At 35.6% G+C, this 11,412-nt stretch overlaps 2 protein-coding genes across 2 annotated transcripts; one reads left to right on the forward strand and one right to left on the reverse strand.

Annotated features, from left to right (window-relative positions):
- Positions 1-251: 251 nt before the first annotated feature.
- Positions 252-1,510, forward strand: LOC106770077. Its single transcript, XM_014655902.1, has 3 exons — positions 252-487; positions 579-755; positions 850-1,510. Exons 1-3 carry the CDS (start codon positions 252-254, stop codon positions 1,508-1,510), a joined length of 1,074 nt encoding a protein of 357 aa, XP_014511388.1.
- A 4,759-nt stretch (positions 1,511-6,269) lies between these two features.
- Positions 6,270-10,313, reverse strand: LOC106772357 (zinc finger CCCH domain-containing protein 30). Its single transcript, XM_014658727.2, has 2 exons — positions 10,104-10,313; positions 6,270-9,019 (listed from the first exon to the last, which is right to left on the reverse strand). The coding sequence occupies exon 2, from the start codon at positions 8,914-8,916 to the stop codon at positions 6,811-6,813; it is 2,106 nt and encodes a 701-aa protein (XP_014514213.1). The 5' UTR covers positions 8,917-9,019; positions 10,104-10,313; the 3' UTR covers positions 6,270-6,810.
- Between the last annotated feature and the right edge of the window lie 1,099 nt (positions 10,314-11,412).

Here is an 11,412-nt window from a genome sequence, read left to right on the forward strand (position 1 = left end):
TGAATGTAGTAGGCATGACAGTGATTCAAATCATAGATGAAATAAAAAAGTCATATAGTGTTGGAATAACTCATTGGAAGGCTGGAAGAGCTAAGAAAATTGCAATGGATTCTTTAGTGGGTGATGAAGAATGACAATATGCTCGTCTTTATAACTATGTGGCTGAGTTATTAAGAGTCAAGGTTGGAACCTTCAAGATTAAGGTCAATCAACCTCAACCCACCTTGCCACCAAGGTTTAAGTCATTTTACATGTGTTTGGATGGCTGTAAGAAAGGGTTTTTAGGTAGTTACAAACCATTCATTGGGGTAGATGGTTGTCACTTGAAGACAAGTTATGGAGGTCAGTTGTTAGTTGCAATAGGAAGAGACCCTAATGACCAATATTTCCCATTAGCTTTTGCTATGGTAGAAAATGAATGCAAAGACACATGGAGGTGGTTTTTGACACAGCTGCTTGATGATATTGGAGGCATAGATTATCAAAGGTGGATCTTTATTTCGGATCAGCAAAAGGTACATTAAATTTTTTACTTTAGTTACAAATTTCATTTGATTATGTAATAATGAATGGTGTAGTATGCTTGCAGGGATTAATGTCAGTTTTCGACGATATCTTGAATGGAGTGGAACACAGGATGTGTTTACGCCATTTGTACAAAAATTACAAGAAAAATTTGGTGGAGGCCTGCTCATTAGAGACCTTATGATGGGGGCTGCCAAGGCAACATACTATAAGGAATGGGAAAAAAATGGGTGAGTTAAAGAATTTGAATGTTGATGCCTTTAATTGGTTAATGACTATACCAACTAAAAATTGGTGTAAACATGCTTTTAGTGCTTATCCTAGGTGTGATGTGTTGATCAATAACTTGTCAGAGTCATTTAATAGTACTATTTTATTGGCAAGAGACAAACCTATAATTACAATGATTGGATGGATTAGGTCATACATAATGAGTAGGTTTGCAAGCCTTAGAGAAAAAGTTGACACATATCCTGGTGATGTTATGCCTAAACCGAGGAAAAGGTTGGACAGGGAGGTTGAAAAGAGTGGGAATTGGCTTCCAGTTTGGGCAGGGGGTTCACAATTTGAAGTAACTCATGGCTTTACAATGGACAAGTTTGTAGTTGATTTAAGTAATCACACATGTGCTTATTACTTTCGAGATTTGGTAGGAATACCATGTAGACATGTTGTTGTTGCCATTCATTACAAATTAGAAAACCTAGAACATTATTTTCATCCTTACTATAAGAAAGATGCCTATAGAACTTGTCATGCACCTATTATAACTCCTATCAATGGACAACAACTTTGGCCTACATCTGACTCTCCACAACTACTACCTCCCATTTACAAAACACCTCTTGGGAGGCCAAAAAAATTAAGAAGACGAGAAGCTAATGAATATGTCAGTCATTCGAAATTGTCAAAGAAAAATATTGCTATGAGATGTAGCACTTGCAATGCATATGGACACAATGTAAGAAGTTGTAAAAAGAGCTAGAAAAGCCAAAAAGCATCTGCATCAACATCTGCATCAGCTGGAAGAGGACTTGCATCAACTACATCTGTTGCAAGGGAAGCATCTGCAAGAAGGGGAGCATCTGCTGCAAGGGAAGCATCTGGAAGGGGGGCATCATCATCAACATCACAAGCTGGAAAGGGATCAGGCAGAGATGTAGGGGCTGCATCAACATCACAAGTTGGAGGGACATCAACATCACAAGCTGGAGGGACTGCAAGTATGCGTGAAGGGGGAACGAGAGCATCCTCAAGACTGGCTGTACAAATTCTAGGGTCTCAAGCAAGTTGTAATTGATTTCGTAGTGTAGGAATGTTAATTTTTGTAGTGGCTGTGACTTTTTGTACTCAATGTGACCCACTTTTTGAGACAATGTGTAGTGGAGATACTATTTATTTAAAGTAAGTCGTAGCACATGCAGTAGTGGCTGTGACTTTTTGTACACAATTGGACCACTTATTTCTCCTGTAGTACCACATGCAGTGTTATTTAAACTATGTTGAGACCACTTTTTGTACGAGTTGTTGATTATCGAATGTGGACCACTTTTGCAGTTGTTGATTATTGAATGCAATTAAACTATGCTGGGACCTGTGAATTGGACCACTATGTTGTATTATCTTTAGATAGGTGTATTATCTTCTGCTCCCAACATGCTTTAGAGGACCTGTGAATTGCCTTATCTTTGCCTGCTATATTGGAAATTTGTAATAGCTTAAATCAAACAGACTATCTACCATCATTGTGCTTTATTCGGTGCTAGAAGGTGTTGTACTCAATAAGCATTCGATGTTGTATTGCATAAGCATTCGGTGTTGAACAGTTGTTAGTTCCAGTGCCATTATTTCGTACTAGACACATTGTTCGGTGCTTTTATTTATACTTATCAGGTTCATTGGTTTCGTAGCAGAACCACATTGTTTAGGTGTTGCTTTTGTATTTGCAACTAGAGTCCACAATATGCTAGAACCAATTCCAGAATTAAAATAGCACCTTCGTTTGTTGTCATAGACAAATTTGATGCATCCAACACAATGGATAAAACTTTGAAGTTGGTTTCATCAAAGATTGTCATTTATCATGTTTTTTAGCAGCTCTGGTATTTCAAATTGGAGTTGCCTAATTCATTCAATAGTAACTGTCATTTATCATGAAGAGATACAAGTTCTGTTGAATGCTGAGAATAAAAAATTTAGAACAAAGGGATCCAAAGAGTACGGTTGCTTATTTTTTTAATTTATGATAGTTACTTTCAACTCTCTTGAACTATTATATAATCATAGTATCTAGATCTAACTTTCTTTTTAAATGTGATTTGTCAACAGTGCAGAAAAAGAGATAAAATTAATCAATTTGGTTCTAACAACATTTTGGGTCTCCAACATCCTAGTCATGCAGAAGGTTGCGAATGAAAATGGTTGCAAAAGTGTAAATTGCCACATAAGAAGTTTAGCACAGAAATAAGGTGTAACAACTGATAATCAATATTGTTGCTATCACATAGCTCCATCATTTAAATTTAGCACAATTGAACTGAACTTCCATATTTCATTCAATTTAAAACTTCATAGTACATCCACAACACAACATTACTTATCTAATTACAATTTATCTTCAACACAAACATAATAGAAAACATCATTGTTAATGCCCATGAGAATACAAAAAAGACTAACATCATTTTGAAATATTTTTTTTCTTGCTCTAATTTCTTCTTCAACTTGTCCTTCTTCTTCCTTAGATCCAACGCAACATTTTCAATACACACTTCAACTTCTTCACTCTTCTTTTGTAAGCTTCCTTTAATTTCAAAATCTCCTTCATCAACCCATTCAAAGAAGTTACAACTTGCATTACTCTGGAAAAAGAAATTACACATCACGAATACAAACTTCACCACAATATAAAGCATTTATTCTCACTTACTACCCAATTTCTACATCTATAAAATAGTCTCCCTTTGTTCTTCAATGTAGTTGCCTTCAACAAAAACAATCTTTCCCCACAACCATAGTTTCTTGAAGCTAAGTGAGAGGAGGATCCACATGTTTGGGACATTCCAGAACCTATGTTCCTTCGTGTGCAACCAGTTCCTCCTCTATCAGCTTTCATTTCCCTTCAACAGTGATTTCAAAAGTAAATCAAGTTCGATTATACCCAACAAAACCCTATATCCCAAATTCGTCCATCTATTCACAACAAAACAAAGAGGAAAATAAACTTACGTGCCCAACTACACCAATGCTCAAGAAGATGATGTCCAACCTTCTGTGATTCACCTTCAACCTTCTTTCGAGCTGAAATGATGTCCTCCTCTTTAACACCAGCACGAACCCTAATTGATTTTTAACACCAATTTCAATCTAAAAATCCCTAAATTTTAATTGTAAATTTTAACACATGTCAGCAAAAAAGCAATCACACGTGCCAAGAGATAGGCAGCAAAACTGTAAACACATGTGGACAGACGTTAGTCACATCAGCAGATTTTTAACGGTGTTAGTTTTGGAGGACTAAAACCAAAGTTTCCTAAAGATGGAGGACTAAATTGTACCTTAGTTTGAAAGATGGACTTAAACCAAAACCGCCCCAAAGCATAAGGATTGAAAACATATTTAACCCATATTTTTAAAATGAAAATGAAAAACTAAACCAAAACAGTGATAACTACGTAACATTGTTTCCAAAGTTCAAATGGTTAAAAAATAAAAGAGATAAAAAAAAGTAAAAAGAAGGAGAAGTGATCTTAAAAGAGTTATTACCCTTAGGGTTGGGCATAAGTAACTAAACTGTACCAAATTATACCAAATTACAGTTAACTATACTTATAATAAACTACAAAAAACTGAACTAATATTAACTGTATTGTTTAAGAGTTCAGTTTTAAAAAACTGAACTCATACCAGTTAACTAATAACTAAATTTTTTCCAGATTATAAGTTTAAGGCAATTGCTCCTTGAGGCTGTTGCTCATCTGCGAGATCAGAGCGAGAGCATGCCCCCATCTAAACGAGATCTGTCCAAATTCAATCAAAGAAATAATTGAAGAGACAAGTTAAGTTGGTTACGAATTGAAGCAGGGAATGAAGTGGAAAAATAATACCTTTGAGACGTTCTCTCCAGAAAGTGCTTCAACTTAGGTAGGCACAAGAGCCTCGGTGATATTTTCACCAAGCCCAAGTTGACTGCGTTTGGACTTCCCCCACACCCACACTGAACCGTCATCCCCAACGGCGGCGGAAGCAACACCAAAAGCAAAAGCAGCACACACTTTCACATTCTTTGGTTCATGCCATGATTCTCTACCAAATACTTTAAAAAACTGCTTCTTAAAATAACCAACAAAACTGGATTCACTTTACTTTACTCTTCTTTACTTTACTTACCTGGAAGATGGACTGTGCCCGAGTTGGGCCTCGTTGTTTCGACTACTGGCATTTTTGTTGCAAGAGTGAGACAACGGTGGAGGAGAAATTGAAGGTTAACAGTTAACTGGTTAACTACACTGAAAAGGTGTAAAGTTTAGTTTCTTTTAATTGAACTATAAAATAGTTTAATTAGTTTGTAGTTAAAATAAATTCAGTTTTTTTAAGTATATTATAGTATGGTTAACTGTAGTTTTAGTATGGTTTATTGAACTATGGTCAGACCTAATTACCCTTATATATTATTAATAAAATTAGAATGCTCTGAAATGGGAAGATTAGGAAAATAAAAACAAACTAAACATGGTAATTCCTTTTTGTAATTTTGATATGAAAATGAAAATACAGATCATACAATCATTCATAAATAAAAAGTTTAAGATTATATTTTGTTTAAATGGTCACGTGATTACTCAATACAATAATGACTTTCTCACATGATCTATGCTATTTTAACATTAAATAGTTCATTATAACATTTTATAATTAATTTTTATTTTTCTCACTAGTATATCAAATAATAATAATAATAATAATTATTATTATTATTATTATTATTGTTTTTATTATTATTAAAAATGAATACTTAAATATAATCATTATATTATATTTGAATTATTAAAGTTGAAATGTAAAAATGTTGACATCTGATGATGGTGAGAGAAAAAGATTCACAAGGGGTAAAAAAAAAATGAAAAATCGGAAGTGTAATTTTTTTTCTACTTTCTTATCAAAAAAAAAAAAAAAAAAAAAAAAAACAACTTTGCTTTGTAAGTTGTGACTATGACTGTGTTAAAGCTACAAACAAGTTCTGTCAGAAGAGTATAAAAATCTTACTGAAAAGAGAACACTTGATCATGCGTGTTTGCTGATAGCATTCTAATTCCTTTTGCAAAAGGAGGAATAAATGGGAGAACAAATCATCAAGATGATCAAGGCAAAAAAATTGTCAAAAAGGAGATCATGCGGTTGTGAAGCTAGTTACTTAATTCCTTTGGGATAAGTTTAGATTAAAGGACACTTTACCTCTTAACTTTTTGGCTATTGTTCCATCATAAAAATACCATTGATTTTGATATCTGCGTAAGATCATTTCCAACTTGATCAGGCATAAACATGACCACATTTGTAACTGTCAGATGAAACATCATGAGCCTGTAATAGCGTAAGTTACTGAACTTGTGTTATTTGCTAATTCCACAAAACTTTTGTTATGTCTAACGGACCATCTAACTTATAGCTAAAATGTAAAACCTTGTGTAGTGAAATTCAGAACAGTTAACGTAATGGATCAACATGGAATAAGAAAACAAAAGGAAGAAAGAAAAAAACAAAGGCATTAGGATTAATACAGCAACAAACTTTAATTGAATGTTACATAACCCAAGTATCAACCTTCCAATATCCCTGACTTACCCACTACCTAGCATATCCACTATTATTTATTTCAAATTACATGAAAAATATGATATCCAACATCCTGTATTTTCATCCCCAAAACTGGACCAAAAAGGAGTCTCAAGGAAATTATAACTCCAATGACCCTTGTAATTTTCTACCCCAAAATGAAAAAGGAAGAAAAACAGAACATTTACTCCTTGAGGGACTGGAATGTGAAGCTAAAATTTCACTCTATGGGCAAGCCAAAACTGGGAGCAGTTGCATTAATACTACCCAGTAGTTTTCTGAGCTTCCTAAGCTACTCATGTAACACTACATTTGAAATTTCCTCTTCTGCTTCCTTTCATAGTTACTATTATCTTCTTCCATCAGCACAACAAAAATTAAAATAAAAACATTCTAATCTTAAGCGAAACTTTTCTGGTTGATGACTATCTCGGGATCAGCCAAACTTCTTTAGTTTTGCTGAGCCACAAGATCGAGCTGCATTTGTTCAAGCCATGCTCCTAACACAGCATGATCAACAGAGTCCATTTGTGTGCTCATATTTGATACCTCACTGGAGGATCCAGCTGCTGCACCACTTGAGACAGTTGCAGTTGAGTTCTCCTTAATCTCAGTTGGAGATTCTTTAACAAGTGACTGCACCCATGAGAAATCAGGCTCCTCGCTATTATTCCCATGCTCAAACGAAGATGATCTACGATGTTTCCTTAACTCATCAGCGTTGACAGCCCAATCCAATGTACCATTCGAGGGTCCCCATTTTGACCAAGAATTCACTGGGGACCCAGCAGCAGCTGCAGCAACAGTAGCAGAGTTGGAGCCAAGTTCCCTTGAGCTAAGACTCCGGAATTGTTGCTGCTTCTCACGTTGAGCTAGCACAGAAATCCGAGAGCTCATTGGAGAAATAGGTTCCACATTCCTAGGAGACATCCTACCAGATGTTTGAACCCCAAATGAGGCAGCCTGCAATAAAGGATTCTCAACATTTTTAGAAGAAAAATTTGTGTTCACAGGCGACAGCAAGCTTTGCTGCTGCTGAAATTGATTAAGAATAGCTGATTTATGTGTTGGAGAAAAAACAGCCGAAGCCAATGCTGGATCAGCAAACCGAGGTGATGAACTCTCAGAAGAAAATAGGTCATCAAGATTTGAAGGGGTCAGTGTTTTAATGCGGCCGGAGCGGTTCATGGCATTAGGCTGTTTAGAGAGGCAAGAGAACTCGTTAAGTAGCTGTTGCTGCTGCTGAGCATCGTACTCAGGCAACATGTCAAACTCATCCATAGGAATATCTCTGGCATTGAATGAAGATCTCAATCGACTGGAATGAAGATTGCTTCCTGGAAGATGCAAGGCAGGGACATTTGGCTGGGGCCAGCCAACGGAAGAGTGTGACATGCCATTGGCAGAGGGTGACATGGGTGGGGTGAATGGTGAAGGAGACATGACAGACATTGAGGAAGGAGAGCCAGGTAACATGTTCATAGCTGCCGCGAATTCCATAGCAGAAGATGTGCTTGAACGAGGAGATGGTACAGCAGAACCAGTTGAAACATATAATGGCCGAAGCTCCTCAGCAGTGTGAGCAAAAAAGCAAACTCTTCTGGAGCAACTTGTCCCATCTTTGCAAAGACGAGTACGATACTGTGCTGGATGCAGCCAACACTCAAAAACTCCATGAGCATATTCACACATATCTCCTCGTCGGCAAGCACCCTTCCGAAAATCAGGACAAGGGACACAGCTGTAGTGGTACTTTCTTGGGTCCCTTCTCCGAGCATTCTCCCCAGGATGAACAAAAGGGCATTCTGTCCAATCATGTGAATAAGCACGTGAACAAGGTCGAACTTTGAAAGAATACATCCGGAATTCATCTGTTGAATATATGCTATTTTTGATGTCAGGAAGGGATGGATCAACGGGATATTCTTTCTTCTCTGATGCAGAAGAAACAAAGCCATCATTTAACTTTGACTTCAATTGGAAATCTGGTGCAGAAGGAGAGCCATTCTCTGGTGAAGTTGACAATGGTGGAGAATATGCATTTGATGGGGCTGTGATCACCCTGAGGTTACACACTGCAATGGAGTCATCAGTTTGAAGAAGTGCTTCAAGACTGTTTCTAATAGTTTCATGCTTGGGAGGAACAACAATGACATCAACTGGACGATGACCATTTCCATCAACAGAGTTTGGATCAGCCCCGGCTGCTAAAAGCAATATAACAACATCAACAGCATTTTCAGCACCGCCTGAAGCGGCACAGTGAAGAGCAGTGCTTTTGTCAAGGCCACAAGGTTTATTAATATCATAACCAGAAAGTGAGAGAATCAGATCCAAAACATCAATGCTCCCGTAAGTAGCAGCAACCATCAATGGGGTTCTGAGCTCATTGACCATCCGCCTAGATCCCTTCTGCCGACTGTACCATAGTCCTACCTCGTCTACACAGGAAGGATCCCTCTCAATCATTCGTTTAAAACCTTCAACATCATTGTTAGCAGCAAGCTCAAGCAAGCTTGCAAAAGAATCCTCCGTCTCAATGGTCAAGTGGTTCATTATGTGGCTTTTGGGTTGAGATGCAGTTACAAAATTAGCAAACAGAGTTGGTAACAGCACTGACTTTAACCTCTCCAAATGCTTTCATCGACAGCAGGATTACCTGTGGAAAAAACAAACACAACTTTGTTGAAGTTAAACTTTAAAGATCAATTGCTAAATTATTTGAAATTAAAAGCAAAATAACTAAGCACCAAACTGCATACATAAACCCTCATGCCAAAAAGTTAAGTTACTGAACCTCCAAATAGATGAAGTTTCCATAGGTAACTTATGTGTCAAATTAAACATCTAAATTGGAAGAAAGGAAATGCCAATGGTTTTCCAATTTTAAGACACACCCAAGTCAAGAAAGAAACTAAATATATCAAAGGACATAATTTAGAGTCAAGAGAAACCCATTTATTAAACAAAAGTCATGTAAATCGAACAGTGATCGATCGACCCAGTGAACCTCACTCAACATTGAATCCGCTATAAGAAAAAACCAGATATTCATAAGCCCCTCAAAAGAACATCATTCCGAACAAGATTAAGTCCTTAAGGGCTCTTCTCCTTTCAGCACATGGCAAGAGAGATACAACAAAAATTAAAGTCCAGATTATGTCATCTAAAACACAGTCAAAAACAGACAGCAATTGAACCGGCAAGGTATGCGCTGACCTCAAGCACCCATTAAGGAGAAAACAAACTCATGATCAAACAAAAAGACGAAACTTTTAACAATACCTCCGCCACCCATTTTTATTTATGAAAAAACAAACATAAAATCACTATCTAACAAGTTCTGAAAATCAACTACTAGTTCAACTCACACGGGTTATTCTAGTTTACCCAGTGGTTAAGAATCCGTAATTCAAAAAAGACCTTTGCTACAAATAGGGTACCAAAGATTGTCTCCTAAAAACACATACGGTCTGTTAAAAAAGAATTATATTAGTAGAAATGAAAACACCGACCCAAAATTTGCATTACAGCAATTACGATCATCATCTAAAAAATAAACAAAAATAAAAAAAGCAGGTCCAAGGAAAGTGAAAAGGAAGAAAATCGCACAGAACAGCAACACAATTGAAGTGAAAACAGTTTTTTTTGTGTCGTACAATCAAAGCAGCAAAAACACAAAAGATGGAAAAAAAGAAGGAAACTTGAACAGTGATCTGAACTCTGATGGAAGTGAATCTTACGAGTTCTGTTGAGTCCAGAGGAGAAACCCATGAGCGAGAGAGAAAGTAGATCTCAGCAGAAGCGAGATTCAGCAAAAGGGAGTCTGGATTCCGAGAAAAACTGGGACTTGGAGAGGAAAATAGTTTGACAGAGAAAACGATCGCGAGAAAAGAGAGCTTCTTCTTCTTCTTCTCTCTCCATTTCCTATGCCCTTTGAATAGAAAATAAAATAAAAATAAAAATAAAAAGACTTATTATTTTAATTAATTAATTCTCACGTAATTGTTTTTGTTCGGATAAAATCGCCAAACCAATAAAAAGAGAGAAGGAAAAAAGAAAAGGGGAAAAGGCTAAGCGCACTGGAGAGTTACGGGTTCATTATTCTTGCACTGCACCTTACCTTTGTGCCTTTCTTTATTTGCCAATCACATCATGCCTTGTCACTACACCAAGGGTACGATCGTCATTCTCTTCAGATTTTGGGGATGGATGTGTACTTTTCTTTTTTGTATGTGTTTTTACACCTTTCCTTTTCCTAGGAGTTATATTTCAGTTGTTGTTGATTGAGGTGAATCTTCTATTAATAACATGTTTGGATATCTGTTTACCAATTAGGTCTAACACCAAATTTAGGTTAAGTCAAGTATATCAACTTATTACATTTACTAAACAATTGTTGTGATGTTCATTCTTGCATATTATCACTAGTAGTGTTGCTTACTGAGTAGTATTTTGATATAATAAGGTGATTCGATTTGTTTGAAATAATTTTGTATTTATTATTTGGTTTTTCATAATTTTAATTTTGAATAAATTATTATTTGATAATGATCTTTGGTAAAATTCTTGAAAAAATAATAAAGTGTTGTTTTAGGGTTGTTAAGCATGAGAAAGAAAATATGTGTCTAAGGAATAAGATGGAAACATAAAAGATCATGTTTGGGGTGAATTAATGTGGAAGATGAGATCATAGATATCATGGAAAGAAATGTTAATCAATATCACTAGTAGTTGTGTTGGAAGACAATAAATAGAGAAATAAGGTAGTTTTAAAATATTTTAAGAAAACTAAATTAGTATTAAATTGAATTAATTTTTTTAAAAATGATATTGAATTGTTGTATGAATTTAACTTTTAAAAACTAAGCATAATTACATTTAATTTGAAAATGGATTTTAAAATAAATATTTGTTAATATAAAATTATTACATTAATTTATTTTTAAAATAATTGAATTGCTTTTAAATAAGATTGTGTGATAACTCAGAAATTTAAGTATTTAAAGTTTATGGATGTTTTATTTTAATAAGACCGATTTATTTTAATAA

Source organism: Vigna radiata, chromosome 8 (assembly GCF_000741045.1).
Source record: "Vigna radiata var. radiata cultivar VC1973A chromosome 8, Vradiata_ver6, whole genome shotgun sequence".
NCBI lineage: Eukaryota > Viridiplantae > Streptophyta > Magnoliopsida > Fabales > Fabaceae > Vigna > Vigna radiata.

Bases quoted from the DNA above. Each gene is read 5' to 3' on its own strand.
- LOC106770077 (XM_014655902.1), top strand. From the start codon at position 252: ATGTGTTTGGATGGCTGTAAGAAAGGGTTTTTAGGTAGTTACAAACCA. The intron at 488-578 runs GTGGATCTTTAT...TGAATGGTGTAG, and splicing joins GGAGGCATAGATTATCAAAG to TATGCTTGCAGGGATTAATG. The intron at 756-849 runs GTGAGTTAAAGA...TGCTTATCCTAG, and splicing joins AAGGAATGGGAAAAAAATGG to GTGTGATGTGTTGATCAATA.
- LOC106772357 (XM_014658727.2), bottom strand. From the start codon at position 8,916: ATGAACCACTTGACCATTGAGACGGAGGATTCTTTTGCAAGCTTGCTT.